General features: G+C 39.5%; 1 protein-coding gene across 18 annotated transcripts in view; it reads left to right on the top strand.

Annotated features, from left to right (window-relative positions):
• The first annotated feature begins 192 nt into the window (after nt 1–192).
• The window catches only part of ABI2 (abl interactor 2), a 67,161-nt gene continuing 40,368 nt past the window's right edge, over nt 193–26,985 (top strand). For 13 of the 18 annotated variants that reach the window (XM_074595920.1, XM_074595917.1, XM_074595919.1 and 10 more), the window contains exon 1: nt 193–400. In XM_074595920.1, coding sequence (XP_074452021.1) covers nt 284–400 — 117 coding nt within the window. In that variant the 5' untranslated portion in view covers nt 193–283. The remainder of the gene's footprint in view (nt 401–26,985) is intronic. The other 5 variants (XM_074595923.1, XM_074595922.1, XM_074595921.1 and 2 more) reach the window with 1 other exon arrangement.

Here is a 26,985-nt window from a genome sequence, read left to right as displayed (position 1 = left end):
GGAGGGGGTGTGAGAAGGGGGGGGCGGGGGGCGTGCGCATGCGCAGGAGGTGTTGCCCGGCCGCGCCCCGCCCCCGCCGCGGTGGGGGTCTGGCGCGCGCTCCCTGCCCGCGGCGCGAGGCCGGGCCCGGGCGGCGGGTAGCGCCGTGGGGGTGGGGGGTGGGTGGGTGGCGGCGCGAGCGCGCGCGCGGAGGGGGCAGGGGGCGGAGGGGGGGGGGACGGGACGAGGAGGAGGAGGGACGGACGGACGGACGGACGGACGGACGGGGTGAGAGGATGTGAAGATGGCGGAGCTGCAGATGCTGCTGGAGGAGGAGATCCCGGGGGGGCGCCGGGCCCTGTTCGACAGCTACACGAACCTGGAGCGGGTGGCCGAGTACTGCGAGACCAACTACATCCAGGTGCGGCGGAGAGGGGGGCGGGGCGTGCGCAGCCTAACGGTCGCCGTCCTCGCCTAACGGTCGCCTTCCACCGCCTAACGGTCGGTGGCCCCGGCGGCGCGGCGCTGAGGCGGCGGAGGGTGGGCAGCCCCGGCCGGGCAGGATCGTGTGTGTGTCCCCCAGCCGTTTGCCGTGAGGCTGCCCTCGGTCCCGGGTGGGTGGGCGGGCGGGTGAGGGGAGCGGGGTCGTGCTACCCCCGTCCCCTTGGCGATGGGAGGGTGACAGGCGGGTGGCACCGGCTGCTGCAGCCCGGGGACGTGGAAAGCCGGTTCACCTCCAGAATGAACTACCCCGGCGTGACGAGGCGTTTAAATATTTAATTGATTTCTAAATTAAATTCCTTCCACTTTGTGAGCGTGTTGAATATTTATTTCGTATTGTGTCTCTGTCGCTCCTTTTCGTTCCCTTCCCACCTTCCACTCCCCTTTGCTGACAGCACTGAGATGATGTGATAAACCGAGGTGATATCTGACTGCTGTAAATACAGTATTCGTGCTTGTTAATTTAGAGCACAATGACACACATTTTAATTGGGATATGCCTGACGGTTTATATTTCCCTTCCCAAGTAGCGCCGCAGTATTCGATAGGATGGGCAGCTACCAAGTGATAGGTGCGGGATGAAAGTGTGATGTAGTGGAGATGATACAGAATTAGGGAGAAAGAGATCAAGCACAAGTTGCTACCGCAGCATGTGATTTTTGCCAGGTTGATCTTAGGACTTTGGATTTTTCCTCTGTTTCTCTTTTTACTAAGAAGAGAAGCAAAATATAGTCAGTTTTCTCTGATAGTGATTGTAGGGCCAAATGAAAGAGTTCCCCCAAAACAAACAAACAGAAGAAATATTACCTGTCCATCATTCCTAAGAAGGGTCTGAGTCTGTAGGAATGAAATGAGGGGGAGGTGGGTTTGTGCCGCCAATGTTGAGAGAAGTACAAAGGGTCCCAGTTTTATTTTTGCTTTCAGTCCCTTAAGTGGAGAGTGCTTGTGTGTTTCCAGACGACAAGTAGGGATGAGATCTGTGGTGAGATTATTCTAGCAGCGAAAATGGGAGAAAACATTTAACCAGTGACAGAGAGTACGTAAAAATGTCCCTGTAAAAAAGCTCTATTTCTTTTGAATTGTTGAGTGACCAGCTGCCCTTCAGAGAGAAGACTTTGCATATTTTGGGTCATTTACAAAACACGTCAATTACAGTGAAACTACATAGATGTTTTCTATTATGTAATAACTTTTCCTATGTTGAATTAGTGGGACTTGTGTTCCTTAAGAGAAATATATTGAAATATTTTCTTACAGTCATAACGTGACATACATGTATTTAAATGTATGCTTTTTTGAAAACTGAGAAACTGATTTTTCTGGAATAGGGGAGAGGAGTCTTGAAAGGCAGAACTGGACAGGAAGAGGTGGATGTAGTTTGGAGTTTTTTTGTTCTTTCTCTGACCCTTTTTTGTGTTCTTCCTATAAACCAAAGTTTAGAAAATCTGTATTGAACAGCTCCGCTTTTATTGTTTTAATAAAAACTACAGAGAACTCTATGTTGTTTTGTACAAATAGAGAACAAAAAAATATGGTTATTGCCCCAGACAGCATACAGTCTGTAAGGACAGTCTAAGATAATAGGAGATGGATACAGACAGATGGTGAGTGAAGGAAAAGAATGAAGCACTCTTGGTCAGCCTGATGGATTCTGGCCACCACACAGCAATACCCCAACTGTTGGCAATTTATCTAAGCATCGTGACAACAGAGAGCTTTAAGGGGGAGGTGAGAATGAAAGAATGAAATTGTATTGTGAGTGTTGACTGTGATGTGCAGTATGGGTCACAGCATGAACATGTTTAAATTTTAAACAAGTGGAGAATGGAGGACGTCAGCCAGGCTCTAGCCTTTGGAATTGGCTGAAAGACCATAGAGTGGGATTATTGTAGAGAAGAGGTCCAGTATGAGGGGATTCTGGATTTAGTGATGCGAGTCCCCTAGTAAAAAATCTGTCAGTGAACCCACCCCACCTTCACAGTACCAGAACTACATAAACTCCTGCGCAGGATCTTATACAAAGCTGATTTTTTCTTCTCTGCAAGAGTGGGAATAGGTAAATTGATATAACTATTGGTTAGTTGGAGATTTTCCTTCTAATAATAATAATTATTCCGAAGCTATTATGGGCAATTAAGTCCAAATTATATTCAAAAACAGCAGCCTTGTATTTTGTAGTGAAGATGGGCATGTGATAGCTTGGAAGCATGTGGAAGAGTAATCATCCGGAAAGTCATGTAGTGAAGGTGGACTAATTCTATTGTAATCCTTCAGCATTTCGTTGTTGACAGAAGGTTTTGTCGTGGATATTCTTGAGATCTCCTAGAGGAGTCTCAGAAGCTCTCCGAGATCTGAACTTGATCTGCAGGATGATAGTGCGGTAATGGGGACATTGAAGGCTGCATTGGCCTGTGTTTTCCAGTAGACAAGCCGCTTCCTTCTCTTTTTGTGTCAGATGATGCTTTGAGGTTTTATTGTCAAGTATAAAAACTGTTGCAAAAGTCAGTGGAGGCATAGGTCAGTTTAACAGATAATTTGAAGTTCGGTGCTGAAGTGAATGTGTTTTTTCTCTTTCCTTCCATTAGCAACATCATAGCAGCTTCAAAATAATGTAACATGTAATCTCTTACGTGTGGAAATTGATAGGTCATAGTAGTAGAGTTGTGGTGACTGCAACTCATTTGACTTACGAAATGAAAAATCCATTTTTTAAAATTCTGTCAGTGTTTATCCAAATTATGATTGATACTTGGTGAGCTCCATTACTTCAGCAACAGGGAATGTTACATAAATTGTTACCTTCCCTTGAGTCTGTGATACAGTATATCAGAGCACATCAGCTTAAAGTTTTGTGGGAAATGATAGGAAATACAGCAAATATTTGATAAATGGACCTGCAGCAATGACGGAGGAAAGGCTACTGTTTGGGAAAAATATTTTTTTTCATTCATTGTTCTTCACCAATGGTTGTTCTTTTTAAATTTTCCCACTGTGTAAGTTGGACTCACAGCCTTCCAGCCAATCAGTTACCTGGTAAGCTGGTGTATTTTTCAGGAGACACTACTCCATTAAACAGGAAAGTAAATTGACAGAAGAAAAACTTGAAGTATAATTTCAATTTGCATACTACAGCAATTAGTTTAATACATTTCCTATGATTATGATTCTACTTTAATAATGTTTTAATAATTTGGTTTTAAGCATAAATGCATAAATTGGTCACTTTAATCTGCTTGCATTACTACAGAAATCAAATAACTTTTCTTGCCAAAAAGGTCTTATTCTTCTAATAACTGAGAAATTATACATGTTATTTCTATATCATAGAGAGAAATATTGTCAGGGAGACATATTTCTATGTCTCTCTAAAAGAGAAGGGGAAGACACACATTTTTATTTCAGAGAATGTTTTTCTGGTATCTGACACGATGTCAATCACAGGTTAAATTTTATACTGTCTGTTCAACACTTTATGTACTAGTGCTGTGTCCTCTGTTACAAAGTTCAGTCTCAGTCTAAACTGCAACAGAGTTATTCTATAAAACTTAATTATCTGATGTACTTGATATTATAAAAAAAGACCATATTTGCAGTCTACATGGATTTATCTGGGTCTTTCATAAAAAACAGAGAATAGTTATACTGGACAGTGTGCTGTGTTTACAAAATTTTCATATTCCTGCATGATTTTTGTTCAGGAGTATCCTAAACAAAAATTCTAGTTATGATGGTGTAAGTAACAAGACCAAGCAATTTTGTGATTTGCACATCTTGTTACTGGTATACTAACATAAATTCCAACATTATCTTGGACTGTCCAGTTTCTTTGAGCTTGTCCTGTATAAGTCTATTCTGGAATAATGTTTTGCTTGTTTCTTGTGATCATCGCTCTTTTAAAAAATCAGCTTTTCATTTTGTAAAATGCATGGAGCTTTCTAGAGTGACTGAATGGTTGTGTCTGCTAGCTCTTTGTTAAGAGAGTCATAAAAAATTACCAGATGGAGGCATTTCAGCCCGTAACTATCTATCAGGAACAGATCTGGGGTAAGGGGAAGTCCCACCACCAAAGTTAGCATGCAGAATTGAGTGAAAAGCTAAGCCTCTGTGCCCTGCTCAGCTTTCAGAAGGAGCGTAGGATTTCTGTGTGCAGTGTTGTCCAGATTCTTCTAAAAGGCTCTGTATTTCTTAGCCTTTCAAGATTATTATGCTTTACTTGTCAGCTCTAGAGACTGAAGAGTGAGCTTCTGGTTTTCCTCTCTTCGTAGTCTTCAGGTTGCCATGACTGTGTTGCATTTTACGTACAGAAACAGCCTGCTGGTGTTTGTGAGGGGAAGGATGGGAAGGGGATTTTTACTGCTGTTCTTAATATTCCATCCTTCTGGTTATTAGAAGTACCTGCTTTCAGCTCCTGCAGATAGCTTTATTTAAATAGACATAAAGGTGAAAACTACTTATTTCTCAGTGATTTTACTACAGTCTGTAAATCAATGAGTTTCATAGTTGTTTGCTACTATCTCTTAATTTTAATTAGACCTTCTAAGCAAAACCGAGCAGCTGTAGATTTGGAAGCATCTTCCAGTAGGCTGAACAAGAGAGTAAGTCATCTATTAGCGTACTAGTTTTAAATTACAGAAATGGTGGTCCTTTACAAATAGTAACTTAGTGGTTATAGCTTCAGTAATGTGAAATTTCTGCAGAGTTGCTTGTAGTGACTGGTACCAGTATATAACTTGTGTAAGTGTATAGGGAATTGCAGGTATTATGGTTTATAAACAAGTTCAAGAAAGATCTCTGTTCTCTTTATTGAAGATGAGATGTGTATCACCTTTACAAAGGCAACCAAGTTAGATTTGTAAAATTTATTTAACAATCAGAAATGTAAATATCAGAGGAAAGTTGTTTCAACGTTTCTATTCCTTAAACTTGTTTCTTTTATAATCCAGCTTTGGTGAAGAGGTGATGAAGCTTAGCATTGATGGAACACTTGTTCTGCAGGCATGAAAGTAGATATTGATTAGCTCCAGTGAATATTAGTCTACAACTTCAGGAAGATGCTGACAAGTTGAAACCCTTTAAAATTACTGGGAAACTAATGAAATATCAATAACGGATGTGCGGACAATACGCTATAGTATCCTTCTCCTAAGGGCAATGAGTGAATACCAGGCTATGGTAGGACTTCATAGAAACTGTATGATTTTAAAATTGAAGTAGTATGCTATGGTGGGTTAACCTTGACTGTCTACCAGGTGCCTACCAAGCAATTCTCATTCTCCATCCTCAGCAGAACAACAGGAGAAAGTAAGAAAAAAAAAGCTCATGGGTTGAAATAAGGGCAGGGAGATTGCTCACCGATTACTGTCATGGGCAAAAGAGACTTGACTTGAGGAATATTAATTTATTGCCAATTAGAAATAGAGTAGGATAGTGAGAGACAAAACCCAAACTAAAACCACCTTTCCCCCACTCCTCCCTTCTTCTCAGGCTCAACTTCACTCCTTCATTCCCAACTCTTCTGCCTCCTCTTCCAGAGTGGTGCAGGGGGATGGGGAATGGGGATTGTGGTCAGGTTGTGGTCAGTGGCACTTTGTCTCTGCCACTCATTACTCCTCACACGCTTCCACGGCTCCAGCGTGGGGTCCCTACCACAGGATACAGTCCTTCACAAAGTGTTCCAGCATGGGTCCTTCCCATGGGCTGCAGTTCTTCAAGAACTGCTCCATCATGGATCCTTCCCAACAAGTTACAGTCCTGCAGAAACAGAGTGCTCCAGTGTGGGTCTTCCATGGGCTATAGTTCCTGCTGGAAAACCTGCTTCTGCATGGACTCCTCTCCATAGGCCACAGCTCCTGCCAGGAGCCTGCTCCAACCTGGGCTCTGCATGGGCTGCAGCTTTATTCAGATCATATCCCTCTGCTGCAGCATGGGGTCCTCCATGGGCTGCAGTGTGGATATCTGCTCCACCATGGTCCTCCATCAGCTGCAGGGGGATAACCTGTGTTACCATGGTCATCTCCATGAGCTGCAGGGGGATCTCCGCTCCAGTGCCTGGAAATACCTCCTCCCCAGCCTCCTTCTCTGACTTTGGTGTCTGCAGCGTTGTTTCACTCCAATTTTTCTCACTCCTCTCTGTCACAGCTGCTTCGCAGTGTTTTTTTACTCTTTCTTAAATATGTTATCACAGAGGTACCACCAGCATCACTGTCCAGCTCAGCTTTGGACAGTGGTGGGTCTGTTTTGGAGCTGGCTAGAACTGGCTCTGTCTGACATGGGTGCAGCTCCCGGTCTCTTCTCACAGAGGCCACCCCTGCAGCCACGCTGCTACCAAAACCTTGCCACGTAAACCCCATACATACGCCTAAGGGGATATTTCTTCCGTACACTTCCTGTTAACAATTACTTGTGTTGGTCGTTATCAATAAATATCAACAATTAAAGGGAAACTAAGCTTAACAATTAATAAGACTGTATGTGGCCACTGTTCTTTTGATTTCAAGAAGTGATGCTTTCTGCAAATTTGAAGTAGCTGGCTAACTAAGTGAAAGTCTTACTACTTTCTTCAGTGTCTCCCCTCTGGTGCTCTCTCATGTTCAGCCTGCAAGAGGTTTCACAATCCTCTTTTCTCCATGCACCCTTAAGGCGTAAGTGACTGCATGGTGGATTCTGGTGCTACTATAAAGGAACCAATAATAATACTAGTGATCTCTTTGGGTTCTTTACTTTTTCTTTTCCTCCTTGCCTTTTACTTACTGTATCTCCAAGTGTCTAAACTTTAAGAACCTGATAATTTAAAAGAAGGTTGGCAGATACTGTTGCTTGAAGATACTGTTGCTTAAATGGTTGCATAAATTGTTATTGCATGTCTCTATACTCAAGGTTTACACTGAGCTTGTTAATAGGTTGCTAAGTTTAGTGAGGATAATCTAGGTATAGGACCATCTTGTCTGGTTCCTTTTAGGTGAATCAATGTAGCTAGCAAAGTTGGTGAAGTATTTATCACTTAACCAATCTACTTTTCCTTTGCATTAACTGTGCAATGTTTTGCCAGGAAAGCAAATTTAATGCATTTAATAGTGTCACAAGTTCAACATGGAGTTCAGGAAGAGTAAGATTGATTCTCTATTGAGTGGATGTGGAAATAGCATAAGCCATCTTATTAGTGGTAATGGGAGTTGCTGCTGGTAATACTGTATGTATAGGTGGGAAAATAAAATTTGTAAATATGCAGGTTGTAAATATGCAACTAAGTGTTGTAATCCTAAACGTTAGTTACAAGTGGCATTCTAGTTGTTCGCTTCTGTAGTTTATTTTCAAATTGTGGTTATTGAATAGTATTGATCAAGAATTGTAATTTGGAGTAGCAAGCTTCTGCATGCTACAGTTAATAAGCTCTCTGAAATTTATTGTTTGTTGCTTGTGTTTTACTTGCGTTTGCAGTCATTAATCTTTGTGGCTTAGCGCTGTAGATTTTAAGGCAGGAAGTGGTGCACCACTGTGGTGCACCATGTAAGACAAGAGCTTCTCCAGTCACTGCTTTAAGCAAGTGAAATCTTACTCTGTTACATTCAGCAGAATATTTTATTGAAGAAAACATTGATTTAAGTACCAAGGTTTGCAGCAAATTTTCAATAGACTCTATGTCTAGCTATTCCATTTTTCTTGGATTTTGTTTTCAAATACTATCTTTCCGCACTTAATTGTGCATCTGAAATTAAACTCTTGCTCAGTAATCTAAGTTCTGTATATTTTATTGGATACCCGTACCTGGAACTTTACTCATTGGGCTACTGATATTTTATGAAGCAAAACTGCATGTCAGCAGATGAAGCATGTAATCACAGCACACTGAATTTAGGTGCATTTCCTCTTTCCAGGGTTCTCACAGGTTAGGTTGGCAATTTTTTCTTGAAGTGAATGAACTAATATGTTCTTGCAAATGTGTTGTGCCTATTTCAGTGAGAAATCTTGATTTTCTGGTTCCCGTGTGCAATGAGCAAGTTGCTCTGTCAAATTTATAGTGATACGCTCTGAACTATGGACTCTATATATGCTATTCACTTTTCCTGTAGCTTATTTCCCAGTAGATGTTATTGTAATATCTATTCTCAGTAGTCTTCCAGTTTGAAATATAAGTGTTGGTTTTATTATTATTGGCTTAGTGTTATGGTAATGAAGTTGATTTTATGCTCAGTGAATTGCAGGATGAGAAACAAATATTATTTGGTTTGGGGTTTTGGTAGCCTGTATGTTTTTGGTTATACACATAGCCAAAGCTAGCTTTGTGCTGAAGTTGTAAATTTAGCATATTTTCTTAAAGTTAAAATCTCTTGTAGGTAAATGTCAATGTTTTTATTAGGGTATTTTGTAATTTTGTTGTGAATTTACTGCTTTAATAAGTATGAACTCTGTCAAAATTCTTGGGAATAACTTTGGGGTCTTTTGTCTATTTTTGAGCTGGCTGTTCTTTTGTCAAAGTTGATTTATGCTATAGATCACATCAGGTTTATAAAACTATACTCTTAGAAGATCAGATCGTGGCTATTAAATTGCTATTGCAGCTGATACTATAACAGATTTTAGGGAAGACTGAGGTGCTTTTGTTTGAAGATGCTTATTTCAACCTGCATGCTGTTGTTATCAAAATGATTTCATTTGTTTTCAATTTTCAAACTGATACTTAAACGAAGAAATAGATAAACTTCAGAACTGTTTCCTATATTGTGAACTATTATCTTTTATATTTCTATAACTATCTGTCATATTATGAATTCTGTTGGAAATAAATGATAAAATAAGCTGATGATCCTGATTTTTGATATTTTGTGGGAAACGTTTTATGGAAAAATTATTGGGAGGTTGATAAACATCATTACAAAGTAGATGTTAATTTCTGTTATTCTTTTTGGTTAACCTTTTTTGATAAAGAATTAGGATAAAGCTTGCAAGAATTTCTGTGATGTTTTGGTTTTTTGTGATAATATGAACCAGTTCACTGGGTTCAAGGAAGGAGAAGAAAGTGGTTTAAATATGAATTTGAGAGTTGAAGGAAATCTTCGTATCATAGCTATGTAGAAAAAAATAGAAAGTTTTGCTTTTGAGTGGCTTATGAAAGGTTTAAAAAACAATATTTACTTGCTTGTCAGTGTTAAAGTTTCACTGATGGGATTGAGGGTTTCAGAAGACTGCCCCAGTCTTTCCAGCAATGGAAGGCAGAGAGCAACTTCCATTTTGTTCAGTGTGTTACCAGCTGGGCAGCTCTGTCAGTGGCTCTGAATTTTGTGCTGGGTGCAGGAATACTAAGAGGCATTCAGATTGAGGTTTACAAAGGCCTGCCCTAACAGGCTTGTCCAGTGTTGAAGTATTGAGGTTGAATGGTCTGCTTGCTGGACCATCCTGGAAAAGTCTGGTTTTGTAGATTTGAAAACTTAAATTTAAAATTGCTAAGTGTATAAATTCTTCCTGTTACTCACCTGTAAACCTTTGGAATGTAAGGTGGCTAGAAATTAAAGCAGTGTCTGTCAAAAGCTGCAAATATCAGGCTTTACTGCTATTTAGGGGCAAGATTGCTGAGCTGATGTAACATCTTTCTGCTTCTAGTTCTACCTATATCCTTGTCCTGTGTCTGGTCCTTATCTCATTATTTATGAGCCAGTTCAGTTAGCTAAACCAACAGAAAACTAACTAGGACAAGAAAAGCATTGTGTCTTTGCTCAGTGATGGCAGGAGCGTGAAAAGAGGGAGGTGGGGGAATGAAGTAGGGAAGGAGTGGGCCCATCCCTGCTGAGGGCAGTTAGATTGACGATTGTAAGGTAAGAGAGAAGTTCTTCAAGATACCAGGCATCAAACTTGGTTATTTCAAGCTTTTGCGCAGCAGTGGTGCTGCTCTTTGGGCCTGAAGGTTAGTAGTGAAAGGCAGGTGATGTTTCTGCTCCCCCCTAGTGAAAATTGTGAGCAGTAGAGGCTGACACTTGTTAAACATGAAAGGGTCATAACAGATAACCTTCTGTAATATGCGACTTTTGAAAGCAGAATTAGTGTTTGTCTTTCTGTATAGTCTGTCTCATAGAACAGTCAAAGTCTGTTCTTGCTACTGCTGTTCTTAGCAGACAGGGGTATATAAACATAGCTGAAATAGAATTTTTTTAGTCTGATGTCTTTTCAAAGAGAAAACTTTAGTCTGTTTAACAAACAAAATATACAAAGCCATTTATTACTGAGTGGTCTAGGATGAATTCAAAGCACACAGATTTGTCTTGATTTCCTTTAATAACAATGATTAAATAGTATGTGTTTACAGAATATACAGTGCAAATTCTCAAAATTATTTCAAAGAGTATCCTTTTGAACTGGAAATTTGAGAGGTGTTGGATATTGCAAAGTTTGTAGTTCACTCTAATTTTTTAACTAGGTGGTAAATTTGTAAGCTGGCATGAGAGGTGGAGCTTGTCCATAGCTTTATAAGTGAGGCAGAATGCTGCAGAGTGCAAAAGTTTGTTGTCTACCTGCTTTTTTATTGGGTAAAGAACACAGGTCTGCTGCAACTTGTGGGGAGTGTAAATATGTTAAATATCCTAAATTAAATGGCTATTTTGAATCAGTTAACATAAGTTTATCTGTCTGGAGAGTATGTGCGTGGGAACACAAAGTATTTAGCCGAAAGAAGAAAAATACCTTTTACATAATAGAATACTAAAGATACTATGCCATTATGGAAACTTTACAGTAATTTTCATTATTTATAAATATATCTAAAAGGGCAAATACTAAAACCAAAAGCCAACCTCTTACCCCCACTCTGCTAGCAGAAAAATAGGAGGCTGAGGTGGATGACAGATATCAGAGATTGAAAAATGCCTATATGAGCAGAACCTCAAAAAAGGGGCTCTTTTTTCTGACACAAAATAAATAATAAAATATAAGAATATGCAAATAAAGTTGTGAAGAGTATGAACTATGTACACCAGTTTTCTACTTTTCTTGGGTAAAATACATGGATAATAAATTTAGTTTGATAGGTAATGCTATTTAACGTAATCTGTGGAATTATTGCTGTGAGTTAAGGCGCAGGATTTAATGGCATTCTAAAAAAGGCTAAACATCTTAAATAAATAATGAGAATATAAGCAGTTTTGTCTTTTTCTTTCGTATGTTTTTGCCTTGCAATTTTCTGAATTGGTCCACGATGGAGTTTTATGCCCATTATATGACATGTTTTGTGTTGTCCACTGTAATCTATTTCACTGGATTATTTGGGATATTGCACCTATTTAATATATTTTCTGTATTCTGAATACCATATATCCTGATTCCTTTGAAATGCTTACTGCACAAATTGGTGTTGGTTTGGCCTTCCAAGGAGAGGGAATTAATTTGTCAAGTTGCTCATGACAATTAAGATATTATCTAGATACATTTCACATGTAGGAAAGAGGACTAAAGATTTTTATGTGGTGGAGTATATATATGCAAGTGCTGAAATTGTGCTAGGGAAATTAATTGGGTTTTCCCACCATAGCTAATAACTAGAGAACTGTGAGTGAATGGAGTTGTAGAGAAGCACAAAACTGTGACATTACATGTATTTGTTAGCTATGATAAATCAGTATGCACGGTTTTCTGATATACTTCTCAGTTTTCTCACTTTATCCAGCTGTTGGTGATCTCAGAAATTATCTTCAAAGATTTAGGCCTGTTTGCTTTCATGTGCTTAGGGAAGTGATGCCCGTGAAATGACTCCCTCTCAGAAGGGGCAGAGTGATTGAGCATGCAGAAGCTCTGAGGAGCAAACTCTGAATGAGAGAGTAGTGTGTAGTCAGCCTAAACTAGTGAGGATGTTGTTTTTGCAGACTTTTGTTTTTTCAAGTTCTCAATGCATTGTCATAAGAGCAGTCCTTTCCTAAAACAAAGAAGAAATTCTTTCTGACTATATGTGCATCTGTATAAATCTATCAGTTTGGATAACAGAAAGTAAAACATATCTGTAGACTCTGAATCTCTGTCATAGTTGTCTGGTGGTTATAATAGTTAATTTAAACCATTTCGAAATTGAGGACACTTCTATAAACATTTGATGGGACAAGTTAATAGAACTCTTGTAAATCTTTACCATGTTATGACCTGCTTAAAACTTACATTTTAGATTTTTTAAATACACAGTCTTTACATTTATTTTAGTCAATAATTCGATATATAACACAAATACAATAGGGTGAATCCAGTTTTGATGACTAGAACAAGGGAGAGGGATAAAAGTCTAATTTTTGTTTTACTTATTTGTATACATAATCTATAATAATATATACCAAATGCAGAGGTCCTTGAAAACAAACATTTTCACTGTAATGAGCCTGTTGTAAACATTTGTAGCATATTAAGACCCTTCATTTAAGTAAGATTTATAGAGTGTATATATTATGCAAGATAGACTCACTTGATCAACAGACAGATAATTAATGCTGAGGTATAAATTATTTAACCATTTATACATTCATAGAAAAAGGATTATTCAGGGTTGGGGTTTTTTTTGTTTTGTATGTATTGTGTTAGTTTGTCAAACTGCATTCTTTTTATTTTTTATTTTGTTGTTTTCTTGGGGTTTTTTTTGTGTAGCAAGTAGATGCCATTCTTTACATTTGTGCCTCTGCACAAAACAAATCACCACTTGAACAGTCAACTTCTTGTACCTAATTGTTTTGGTTTTAAGTAACGCAGCTCTTACATCATGCTTTTCATCTCTGGATCTCATACTCTACAAATCAGGGTGAGTACTGCTTTTGTTTACAAACAGAGTGGAAGGAGTTTTTTTCCAAGGACATTTTGGTCTGGATTTCATATGCACTTAAGGCTGTGTTTGAACACAATCCTTCAAGAATTGTTTGCGTATGTTTCCTCTGCTGAATGTAGGGGGGGAAAGAGGGTGGTATTTCCTGTGTTTTAGGGATAAAGTGTTGAGTAAGATGACTGGAAGATGGTGAGTGTTACAAAAAAGCCAATTGCCTGTGTCTAGGAAGGTGGAGGATTAGAGGTTATACTGTTGGCTGGGCATTCTGCAAAATGAAGGAGAGAATTGCTTGTCTTAAAAGCAGCTTGAAAATTCCTGGTTTCTCTGTGCCTCTCTGTCTTAAAGCCTCTCTGTTATTCATATTGTGAAACTCTTCTTGCCTTTCCAGAACACTTTTATTTATTAACATAGCTAGATAGGTAGAGAGGTGATAATATTTAAACGTGTCTTGTCAAATGAAAAGGTCATTTGTGCAGCACTTTCACTCATTAGGGTATAGAGAAAAGCCCTTTTTTTTCTGATGGTAGTAGAACTTGCTCAACATACAGTTGTAACAATCTATTAGGGCAACTTGAAAGCAAATGAATTCACATAAAAAAATGAAAGAATGTGAGGCAAGAGAACCTTTTGTGACATAGAAAAGGCATTCAGCATTGAAATGTTATTTTGTTGTTACATCTCTAATGTTTCTATTCTTGTGACAACAAAGAGGTCAGAATTGTCAGAACAAGAATGTTGTTGAAATTGGGTGAATAAGCGAAGTTTGAGATGCATTCTGTGTCATAATTATGGTGAATGTAAACACAAAGGTGGGGATTCTTCTTATCATGTAATGCAGCACAGAACTGCTGTGAGAGGGATCTTGTGCTCTTTCACAAGTTTGCGGTGTCGCTTTCTACTTTTATCCTATAATCTTTCATGTCTGTAACTTCAGTATAACACTGTTATGCTCTCTAGCACTGGAACAGGCTGTCCAGAGAGGTGGTGGAGTCTCCAACTCTGGAGACATTCAAAACCCGCCTGGACGCGTTCCTGTGCAACCTGCTGTAGGTGACCCTGCTCTGGCAGGGGGGTTGGACTAGATGATCTCCAGAGGTCCCTTCCAACCCTATGATTCTATGATTCTAAGCATGAGGATGTGAGTAGTTGCTAGATTACGGTATAGTGCTTATATTATGCTTGTAAGTGGCAGGCTTGCTGTTGGTGCAGTTTGAGTTGGCCAGCTTCAAGACTGCATGTAATACTTGCATCCTTCGTCATGTATTTTATGGCTGAGAGCTCTTGCCATTGTGCGAGTTACCAGAATGTCTAAAACTATCTTGCATTGGTGCTGTAGTTGGATATGATGAAATTTGCCCTATATGGAAAACAGCATAATAATTCTTAACTGTGGGATTAAAGTTACTCTTTTAGCAAAATATTTGTGGATTGATTTACTTCATGAAAGTTCTGAGTTTAAGTTTTATTGGGCTACTCTGGATGTGGCCGTTGAAGGGGAAAAATAGCAGTGCATTTTTAGCTTCTGCCAAGATGTCTGTGACAGATGGTGTCTTGTCTGTCCAATATGAATTCTTCCCGCTCTATAAATATTGATTGGAAGAAAAAAAAAAAAAAAGGTGTTCCATAGCTTTAAAAAAATGTGTCCTGGTTGATATAGGAGTGTCTAAGGTATATTTATACAGATCTTGGGCAGAACAGCACCAGTACGTGCAGAAATCACTATCTGAAAAAATTGAAAAGGGCCTGGTGGAAATCTGTCTCACATTAGACAAACAGAGAAAAGAAAAATTGCGTGCATGTTTTGGGGAAATAATCTTAAAATAGTCCCCGCTTCTGTGGTAAAAAAGTGTTACTTAGTGGAAGCTGAGGTCTGGAACATGATTAATACACGTGCAAAGATGGGCAGCTGCTAATTTTTGGGCATTGCAGATGCTCTATACTACTTTCAGAGACCTTGTCTGATTCATTCATCTGTCCTTTCCTGAAACACCCTTTTAGCTTTTGTGATAACCAACATTTTGTGACAGACTTGGTAGAACTTCTTGTTCCATTGTATGTGCTGCTTATCTTTCATTTTATAATTGCTCTCAAGTTTAGAGAGCTCCATCTTGTGTTGGATCCCAAATAACTTGATTGTCTGATTCTTTGCAAGGTATGTCCTTGGCTGCTGCCTCTACAAGGTCCTGAACAGAGATCTACTTCTGGATGTTGACTGGGATATTGCTGAAGTCATGTTTTTCAAAGACTGTTAGCATGTAATTTTGTGTGGCATTCATACAATTTATAGTTAAGTGCTGCCTTCAACTGACATTTAAATGTTAGAACAAAGGAACTTGAACTTTTTAGAAATAGAAACTCTTGTTTGGTATTGTTGTCATTCTCATGGGGTTAGTGCTGGTCATTTAAGTTTATTAACCTCCTATCCTCTTGATTCAAAGAAGGTATTTGGGACATAATCTACTTTCTGTGGGTGAACAAGTAAAAACAACCGTGTAGAATTTGTAGAACTTCTGTTGGCGTGTCCAGTTCCATTATTTTGGCTATCAGGTACTGCCAATGCTTTGCTTTAAGACAGCAGTCTTAATCATTCATTGTATGAAATCCTTGATACTATTTTGAAGGAATTTTTAGAAAAGTATAATCTCTTCAGGCTTGTCCCGACTTGATATTCTGAGACATCATCCTTTATAGCTAAGCAAGAAGACTTTTATCGCTGGTAGATTATGTGTTTCAAGTTCTGGCTTTTCTTTAGCAGACGGAAAACTCCATATTGCTGGAGAGAAATTCTGAAATGGCTTTGTGACCTGCAATACAATCACTGTGTTTTCCAGTCTGGGGAATGTAAGAATTATTGTCTGTGGAGAAAAATTTTGCCCAAGTTGGATTTTTTTGTCGAGCATATTGTTTTTTATACCTCACTGTGATACTTGTTAATTCTTAAAATAAGTAATTGGCTAATTTGCAGAAAGAAATATTATTTAAATTGTGTGGAGATGACTGCATTACAGTTGCAGCGTAGTTAATATGGGAGATTAAATGCACATCCTTTTATGCATGTAAAATGTCCTTATATTGCTTTAAAAAATTGAGTTACTGTTGGCATAGAACAGTCTCTTTCTGGGCAAGAAGCACTGTAATTAGTGTGAAAGTAGGTCATGCTTAGGACAATGTGTGTGTAAAATACAGATCTCGCTGGAAATAATTACAGAAAACTTTATGCTGTGATGTTAAGTTATATGCTGCAGGTTGAATATAGCGACTTTGCTTGCTATTCTTGAGCTACATAGCAATTGACAGAAGGTTTACTTCTAATTTTGAAGTAAATGGACCAAAACTGCTGGTTAAACTGGGGAAAACAGAATAACTGGTAATTACAGCGCTTGCAGAAAAGTTTTTTTTTTGGCTTATTTTCTGAGATTCTTAAATTGTAGCAGCATGGCAAAGTTTGAGTTTAGTTAAAATGAAAAGCCTCCTGCAACCTTTGGTTTTTTTACGTGTTGACAACTCTGTTACAAACACGAACAAAATTGATAAACTTCTGAAAAACCCTTTTTTCTAGCAGTCTACCCTTGGGAATGAGGCTGGGACTCCTCTCTTGAGGACATGACTTTTATATTTATAAAATGTTCACTAGTTACTCAAGGAGTGCAGAACGGAGACCCAGAGCTTGGCTAACAGTCTCTGCATAAGTGGCTAGAATCCCTTTCTCACTCTGCCAATATTGTGTTGTGTCCATTGCTATGGTAATAGGAGCAAAAGGTTGTAAAAACATTCTTTGCTAGAAAAGTGAGCAGATACAGCTCTCAGGGCACAGAGGGAACAAATCTATTGAATAAGGTGGCACTACTTTTGCTTAGCAGTTTTCAGAGTTAACTTTTACTAACTTTGTTTCACTTGTTTTTGTTGATCGTGATAGTTTGTTTAGTTAGACTTCATTCTTGGTTCAGTATCGTTGAGTGCTACCACCACTGTCAGCAGATGGGCAGTACAACAGGTCAGCTTTCAGCAGGCTGAACATGGATATAAAGAACAAACTGACCTGTCGTCTGCTTGTTTCTGTTCTTTTTCTGGCAAGCTCTTACAACGAGAGCAAGGCAAAAGGCCTGTGAGTTTTGTGGACTGTCGTGATTTTTCAGAGTCAGACAAGAGTACATTTGTGTCTGGACATGGAACAGGGTGCAAATGTGCATTTTGGGTGATAGGACTCTGGCATGTGTGAAGATGTAGCATTGGAGAGCTGGAAACTTTCGTCTTTAGATGGTTCTACAATAGGCAAGGAAGGCTGTGCTGTTTGTTTGTTTAAAAGCAGAAAAAGAAAGCAGGAAAGATTGGGGAACCTTTCATGGAGAAATACAGGGAAGCCTCTTCTGATTTTTTAGTTCTGTGCTTTAGAGCGGATCAGCTGCCACTGCAGCTCTCCTAGGCTCTGCTAATTTGAGCATAAATCGCTAGGTTTTGGAGTTCTAGTATGGTGCTAATGGTTCTGTTGCCTCCTAGAGGAGTATTGTATGCTGCAGTTGTTGTTGTGAAGATTTCTTATTTTGATCTCTACATTTTTTTACAAAATAAAAGATTTTTTTTTTGTTCTGTCAGATTGTGAGCGTGTATTTGAAGACAGTTTGTTCCTTTCAGTACGTCCATGTAAGAATAATTTCAAATTTAGAGTTAATTGATCACTGCAAGGGATTTGTGTAATCCAAGTGTAGTTATTTCTTAGAAATGGAAGAGTGATTATGCAAATTCCTGCCTCCAGCTAGTTTAAGCCCTCTCCTCTATCTACTATCTTTGAAATGGCATACTCCTGTTACCTGGCAGCTGTGCTGCTTTATTTCTTTTAAAGCTTTTTTTTAGCCATGATTATTAAAGCTAGCTAATTTAAAATATAATAACTTCTAGAAGGATAAAATTTTGGAGTGTGCTTATGTGAGGAAGTAGGGACAGTGAATGGCAATTGAAAGACTTGTGTTAGTTGGCTTGACAATGTGGGAAGGGTTCTGAGGACAACAGTATTGTATTTGTTGTAGACAGACAGCAAAGGCTTTCCAGCAGCTTGTATTCCTTGGGCTACCATACTCCTTTTTACAGTGCCTAGTGAAATGTGACTCTGCAACACAGCTCCGTGGCAGCCTGAGGTAGCTGTGGTATCTGATGCAGGTGTCATCTCCACATTTGCCTGCCTCTCTTTTGGGAGCTATTGGCTGAGTAGGGTGCATATCTTCCCCTTACAAGCTGCAATTGCACTCTGGCAATTACAAGCTGTGCTACCATCTGACTAATTACATTGGTACATAAGGCTATAAACTATGACGGTGGATGACATGGCTGCGCGTCCTACTTAGCTTTTCTTGCTATATTGTAATGTCTGGCAGTGGACACTTGGAAGCAGAAACTGGTTCTACTGCCACAGATAACTCTGCCTGTGACTCTAAATTAAAGGCGTTAGTTGGCCTTAGTCATTGCTATGTAATGAACTGAATTGAGAATTTATACTGGAACGAAGAAACTGGCAAAGTTGGGAAATAACTCAGATGTTACATAAACCCCTGTGACTAGATAATGTTTTAGGAAGCTGAAATAGATATCCTTTCTGAGAAATGGTAGATTTTGTCAGATTTCTTGAGGGAGAGAGAAAAAAAATCTGTTCATCTGATATTACTAAGGAGAAACAATTGGTGGAAATAATATTTTTTTGTACAGCAGAATGTAATTATATGATTGTTCTAACTTCTGATGGCCGCTTTGCATCTGAAAGTAACTTTTGCAAATGCTACAATGACTTGCTTTATTTTTATCAAGTAGCTGCAAAATCAAATTTGAGTTGAATTGAATTAATCAATGATTTTTACTTGTACGCTCAGTGGAAACTCTGCACACTGAAGCGTCCTTGGTGGAGGAAGAATTGTAGAACAACAGATACATGAGACAGTAGAGTTAAGTCTACGGATCTTTGCTGTTTCTGGGTTTCTTCATTCAGCACATTTGTATTGCCGTAGTCTCTTATGGCCACAAATATGTTGAATTTGTACTGGTAATAAGCCAAAATTGGCCTTGTATTTGGAACTCTAATAGTAGTTATGTTGTTGTATGAACTATAAAATGATCCACTTCTTTCAGCTGTGTTATTGCAGAAGAGCTAACAGAGTAAGGTGAAGCCTGCATTCATTAACAGAATGAGCAGTAAGTCTTAAAAGCACATGGGGAATATGTTTCTCTCACTGCTGCTTGCTTCTCAAGCAAGAGCTACATCTGATACTGTAAATAAGTGATGAATAACTATAAATATAACTACATGTTAACTACATTTCAGATACAAATACATTTGGGTGCTATTGTGCTATTCAGTTTCTTGTGAACAAACTTTACTATACCTTGCCTAGTAAATTTATATGAATGCAACATGCTCTGGTTTGGTTTTTTTTGTATAAACAGGACTTTGGCTCCACTTTCAAAGAATTGGAACTCGCCAGTTTTGAAGAGCAGGACATTTGCATGTGAAATATGCTTGTGAATATATGGAAATAAAGACAAAGTTTGATTCTGGTGATGGTTAAGGAAACAGATGACAGTCCCTTGGGAGGCAGTTTTGAAGAGCAAAGGTGCCCAGGAAAGCTGGTCATACTTCAAGCAGGTGCTCTTAGAAGCACAGGAGAAGGCCATCCCCATGTCCCGAAAGACGAGCCAACGGGGAAGAAGGCCAGCCTGGCTAAATAGAGAGCTTTGTTTGGCTGGACCTCAGGAAAAAAAGGAAGGCTTACATTCTCTGGAAAAGGGGCTTAGCAACTTATGAGGATTATCAAGATATAACAAAGCTATGCAGGGGGAAGATTAGAAGGGCCAAAGTTCAATCAGAACTCAGCTTGGCCACTGCAGTTAAAGACAACAAGAAGAGATTTTTCCAGTATATCAACAGAAAAAGGAAAACTAGGGAAAATATAGGTCCACTGATGAATGAGACGGGTGCCCTAGTGGTGGAAGACACAGAGAAGGCAGAGTTACTGAATGCCTTCTTTTCTTCGGTCGTCACTGATAAAGCCGTCCCTCACGCATCCCATACCCTGGAGGCAAGGGGGAAGGTCTGGAGAGAGGAAGATTTTCCCTTAGTTGAGGAGGACCGGGTCAGAGACCACTTGGCCAAGCTGGACATTCATAAATCCATGGGCCCTGACAGGATGCACCCGCGAGTGCTGAGAGAGCTGGCAGATGTTATCGCTAGACCACTCTCCATTGTCTTTGCAAGGTCATGGGGAACAGGAGAGGTGCCTGAGGACTGGAGGAAGGCTGACATCACTCCAATCTTCAAAAAAAGCAAGAAGGAGGACCCAGGGAACTACAGGCTGGTTAGTCTCACCTCTGTCCCTGGGAAGGTAATAGAGCGACTCATTCTGGATGTCGTCTCCAAACACATAGAGGAACAGGAAGTTATTGGAAGTGGTCAGCATGGATTTACCAAGGGCAAATCATGCCTGACCAATCTGATAGCTTTCTATGATGTTATAACGGGTTGGCTGGATGAGGGGAGAGCCGTAGATGTCATCTACCTTGACCTTAGCAAGGCTTTTGACACTGTCTCCCATAACATCCTCATTAGGAAGCTGAGGAAGTATGGGCTAGACGAGGTGACAGTGAGGTGGATCGAGAGCTGGCTGAGTGACAGAACTCAGAGGGTTGTGATCAGCGGCACAGAGTCCAGTTGGAGGCCTGTAACCAGTGGTGTCCCTCAGGGGTCAATACTTGGACCAATTTTGTTCAATATATTCATTAATGACCTAGATGAGGGGACAGAGTGTATCCTCAGCAAGTTTGCTGATGATACCAAGCTGGGAGGGGTGGCCGACACTCCAGAGGGCCGTGCTGCCATCCAGCGTGACCTGGACAGGCTGGAGAGCTGGGCAGAGAAGAACCTAATGAGGTTCAACAAAAGCAAGTGTAGGGTCCTGCACCTGGGAAGGAAGAATGCCAAACACCAGTATATGTTAGGGGCGGACGTGCTGGGAAGCAGCTCTGAGGAGAAGGACCTGGGGGTCCTGGTAGACAGCAAATTATCCATGAGCCAGCAGTGTGCCCTTGTCGCCAAGAAGGCCAATGGCATCCTGGGCTGCATAGGGAAGACTGTGGCCAGTAGGTCGAGGGAGGTCATTCTCCCCCTCTACTCTGCACTGGTGAGGCCACAACTGGAGTACTGTGTCCAGTTTTGGGCTCCCCAGTTCAAGAGGGACAGGGAACTACTGGAGCGAGTCCAGCGTAGGGCAACCAAGATGATTATGGGACTGGAGCACCTCCCTTATGAGGAAAGGCTGAAAGAGCTGGGACTCTTCAGCCTGGAGAAGAGAAGGTTGAGGGGGGACCTGATTAATGTTTACAAGTACCTAAAGGGTGGGTTTAAGGAGGACGGAGCCAGGCTCTTTTCAGTGGTTCCCAGCGACAGGACAAGGGGCAATGGGCACAAGCTAGAACATAGGAAGTTCCGTTCAAATACATGGAAAAACTTCTTTACAGTGAGGGTGACAGAGCACTGGAACAGGCTGCCCAGGGAGGTTGTGGAGTCCCCTTCTCTGGAGATTTTCAAGACCCGCCTGGATGCAGCCCTGAGGGATGTGCTTTAGGCAATCCTGCTCTAGCAGGGGAGTTGGACTAGATGATCTCTAGAGGTCCCTTCCAACTCTGAAGATTCTGTGATTCCGTGATTTGTTGCAGTGATGCTGGCAGCATGAAAACAGTGGCGCAACTGATTAAACGTCAGGGAAGCTGTGCTTGTCCACAGCTAACGTTTGTTATCTTTTTATTTTGGGTGCAATAGACTGATATTCTTGTCATAGATTTCAAATCAGTGAGTTAGTTTTGCCCTCAGTGACAGGAAGCTGTCTTGGCTTGACAGGAAGCTTGGAAGCCGTATGTATTTTAAAAAGTTGCTTTTCCATTTAGGAGGTCAGGCTTCATGTATATTTCTTTGAAAGGTAGCTTTCCTAGCTGTTAATCAATCCTACATTTTGAGGCTCAGCACAGAAATGAAAATATGAAATGAGTCAACTGCAATGCAAACAAAAGTCTTCAACTTAATGTGAATAACCTGATATTGACTGCAGCAGATTATTGATTCTGAGTTTCAGCTGGCTTAAAAATTAGGGAGTCACACTTATGATCAGGAAGTTTAGTGAATCATTACAGTTTCTTAGTAATATGAAAAACAAGAGTAACCTAATGTCAAATAATTTCCAAAAGTCTGAATACTAAGAGTATATTCCTCAGCTAGCGTGCTTTCTATTAGTATGCAGATAAATTAAGCTAAATTATCATCATAATTTAATTATAAAAATGGAAATAACCATATTTATATTTATATCAGTGGAATATGATGAAAGAAATTAACCTTGCATTTGGAAATGTCTTTCTTTTTTAAATATTGCATTTATTGCTTGCTTTTTGAATGTTGTTTGAATTATAAAATTTAATGACAGATTTATGCATTTTTAATTCAAAAACTGGTATCTTCTGTAATGATTATGTTTGGCCCAAATACTGAAGTTCCCTATTGTCATGGTTTAAGCCCAGCTGGCAACTAGGACCACGCAGCCACTCACTCACTTTCCTGGTTGGGATGAGGATGAGAATCAGAAGAGTAAAAGTGAGGAAAAACTCGTGGGTTGAGATAAAGACAGTTTAGTAGGTATAGCAAAAGCTGCACACACAAGCAAAGCAAACCAAGAAATTAATTCACTGCTTCCAGTTGGCAGGCAGGTGTTCAGCCATCTCCAGGAAAGCAGGGCTCCATCACGCGTAACAGTACTTGGGAAGACAAACACCATCACTTCGAATGCCCTCCGCCTTCCGTCTTCTTCCCTCAGCTTTGTATACCGAACATGACATCATATGGCATGGAATATTCCTTTGGTCAGTTGGCATCAGCTGTCCCAGCTGTATTCCCTCCCAACTTCTTGTGCCCTCCCAGCCTACTTGCTGGTGGGGCAGTATGAGGAACAGAAGAGGCCTTAGCAATAATCAAAAACACCAGTGCGCTATCACACTGTTCCCATCACAAATCCAAAACAGCGCTACACCAGCTGTTAGCAAAAAAGTTAACTCCGTCCCAGCTGAAACCACGACACCTATACAGGTGTTGATTGCTGTGTGATCTCAGCTCAAAAGATGATGTGTTTGATTAGATGTAGAATATGTAGGATTCACAGTACTATGAGAGTAGTCCAAGTGCCATTTCTTTTAAGTTGTGTTCAGAAGAGTTCAGTAACTTCATGTTTAAAGGTGTTTAAATTTTAAAAGAAATTTGTGTGAATGGCAATTTAAATGCCTTCATTTAGGTGTTGAGTAGAGACTTTGGATGCAATTGTGAAGAAACGTACTTTTCAGTTTGACAGATGCTTATACCTTGTTGCTTCCCCTGTTACGTGGTCTCAGTGTATCTTGCTGCTTGTGCATTCCTTTGAATACAGAATAATAGCAAGTTGTCAAAGAACTTAGTGCATTTGTGGAAGGGTATGTGTGAAGAAGTGTTTCCTGTTCATATCTGAAATGTTTGCTTATGTTTCTTAACATTTGATTAATTCCTGATGTTTAGGGTGTAGAGTACTAGATGACTACCAACTTAATTTTAAAATAAACTTGTATACATTTGAGTAGGGTCATAAACCGGTCAAGTTAGGCCTCCTTCTTCCTAAAATAATGGTAACAGCAGTAGTTACATGAATAAGCAATTATGTAGAGAAAAATGTTTACACTTAGAGATGAATAGTCTTACAATTGACAGGGAGCAAAAAAATTTACTCCCAACTGTCAAGTACTTTAGTGCTCTGGTTATACTAAAGAACAGGTAGGCTAGGTTTCCCTCTGTGTTCAATGTACTAATGGAATATGTGTATCCTCCTGCACATCCAAAAGGGAAATTTTGAGGTTTCTGGGAGATCTCCTTTCCTTCTGTTTTAATGTGTCAGTGTTTGCTTCTGCTTTTTCATGCTTGTTTAACCTGCATTTTATAGACCAACTGCTTATGAATTGTATGGTACATGTTTTTCATGCTGGGAATGAGCGGTTCTGGCAGTGAAGAAGGAGTAAGGGATACTCTTTAGCAAGTAAGTATTTAATGAGGTAGTTTGTTAAAACAGAAAGCTATTGTATTTTTCACTGTCAGTTATGTAACTTTTTGGCATGGTTTTGGAATAATTATTGGATTAATGATGCTCAGTTTTCTTCTCAATCATTTTTTTCTAGCTTATGAAGGGATCTCAGAAAGCACTTGGATAGGCTAAGCAAATACCATCTGTGCAGTTGAATAAATGTGTGTAAAATATTTAATTATGTATGAGGCTTTCAGTAACTTCAAGGAATTCAGCAACAATTAAAATGGAAAGGATGATATAAGAGCTCAGTCTTCTATTTTTCACAGGAAAACTGAAGTGTGCTTTGTCAGTATCACAGTTGGGCACATTTCGTACTGAATAATGCAAGCATGTTGAACTCTGTGGCATGCAGCTTTTGTTCTTGAGGCTTCTTGAAGCCGATGCAACCTCAAAAGAAACCTGAGGGGTTTTGCTTGCTGCTCTTAAGACAAATGCCTGCTTGAGTTTGTATTAACAGCAATTAAAAGAAACAACTGTTATATTGATTAAATGAAACTAATCTTCTGTCTCATTCTTAAAATGTCACTGTTACTTTTTTGTCACATATATTAAATATGAGTTTTGTTTCACTAAACAGTACTGTTTTGAACAATAGCAAGAGAATCTGTATATGTTGTGGAAGTGATTATTAGATTCTGGACACACCGTTCAGTGTAGTTAGTCCCATGTCAAACTGTTTAACCTCAGCTTCCACTTTGACACCTAAATATTACTGCATAAATGCATTGTACACTGTAGAAGTGATTTGAGTATGAATCAGGATTTTTCCATTCAGAACTCATTTTTTTTCTAAGAGAGTTTTAGGTTTAGGCTAGTTGTGAGTGATAGGCTCAGGAATGAAAAGCTCTTTTTTTTCTTTTTTTTTTCTCCTCTCAATTCAATACTTGAGTATTAATCTTGGAAGAATTTTTTTTTTTGTCATATTGATACTAAAGTCAACAACTTGTGTTAATCTTCTGTAATAAGAAACACAATTTATTTATCATGTCCAGACTTTTTGGCTCATCTAATAGAATTCATTATATAAGTTTTGTTAGCCCAACTGAAAACTCTGAACTTCCAAGTTGATGATGACGGATGATAAAATAAATAATTTTTTGGTTTTTTTTTATTTTTAGAACTAGAGCAGGAAAAACCTAGCTACAATAACTAACTAAACTGCCAACAGCTTTTAGCACTTCCTCTCATGCACCACCTTCAGACCTCTCATAATTAGCTCTTTCCAATTCATAAAAGCTGTATTTTTCTTTTTTAATGTGTTGCTGTCTTTGAAGTCTTCCCTTTTCTTGTAATTTGGTAGCATTTCTTCTCTCATCTAGTTGGATTGATACTCTGTAAATCTTAGTATAGTGCTTATGTTGCCTCCATCATTTGTTTCCTTGTAGAATTTCTTTCTGCGTTAATAGCTGTCTTTTTGTACAAAATTGTTCAAGTTCTTAATAGTGGCATAACAGATTTTATCACTATGTTCTGGCTGATCTCACTTTGGGGTGGGAGAATGCATTATATTTTTGGTTCCTTTCTAGCCCTGCTTTTTGTGCTCCGTGTGCTCTTTGCATGTAAGATTCCCTTTTACTGTTCATATAGCCAAATTATTTTGGTATTTTGCATACCTTGTTGCCTGTTTTATTCCCTCATATGCCCCACACTCTCCATTCAATATAATTTTTTCTTCTTTGTAATTTGTTTTTATATTGCTTTTAGAAATACAAAAGTTTGTATTTCCCTAGGAAGGACAAAAAACATTGAGAGGTTTAATTCCTGAAGTAAAAGGGTATCTTATATAGCCAGCAGTCCGGGCCATTCCTTATTCAAATCCGGTAATGTAATTGTGCTATGTAAATGGAACTTTCAGAGTGGCTAGAAAAAGTGATGCCTAGGATGTGCATCCTGACATGAAAGGTAGTCATCTTTGCACTTAGGTTGAATTCCACATCCTTTCTAATGTTAGCAATGTGGGTTACAGAATGAAATACAAAAATGAGAAATATTTTCAGGTGAAGATTTGTATGAGCTGTGTTAGACTTAGTGTCCGTCTTTGGATTGGCATTTAGAAGTGGAAAATGTTAATAATTCTGCAGTGTCTGAAAGCAAGCACGTACTACTGCACTGTGTATGTAATACATACCTTTCCGGACTGAATTTGAAGTCTGTGCGTTCATAGCTGACTTGAATGACTTTGATCTTCTCCTGTTACCTAAAAGTCCCAGCTTTGTATAGAGTTGTTGCTGTAGTCTATGTTGTAGCTCTCAGACTGGATCCGTCCTGTGAAATATTTCTATCTAGTCTATAGTTTTGTTTTGTTTTCTGGAGGAGGCAAAACAACCATTTTAGTAGGGGGTGCTTCCTACAAATGGAAAACATTGTCCAGAGGAGAGCTGGGCAGAGCAATGGTTGCTGCTGTGTCTGGGTGCATGGGGGACCAGTTCCTCCTGCAGCAGAGGTAGCCTCTCCCAGCAGTAGCTGAGAACATCCTCACCCCATATGTGGCTGGCAGGAGCATCAGATGAGCTCTCCGTGGTGAGTTAAAATGGTGCTCTCGCTGCTGAGAGCAGGAGAAAAGGATGCTGCTTTGTGAGTCAGCGCGGACCACCT

This window comes from Larus michahellis, chromosome 7, assembly GCF_964199755.1.
Source record: "Larus michahellis chromosome 7, bLarMic1.1, whole genome shotgun sequence".
NCBI classification, from domain to species: domain Eukaryota; kingdom Metazoa; phylum Chordata; class Aves; order Charadriiformes; family Laridae; genus Larus; species Larus michahellis.
The sequence above is the reverse complement of the archived record's forward strand: the minus strand, read 5'-3'. Positions and strand labels throughout refer to the sequence as shown.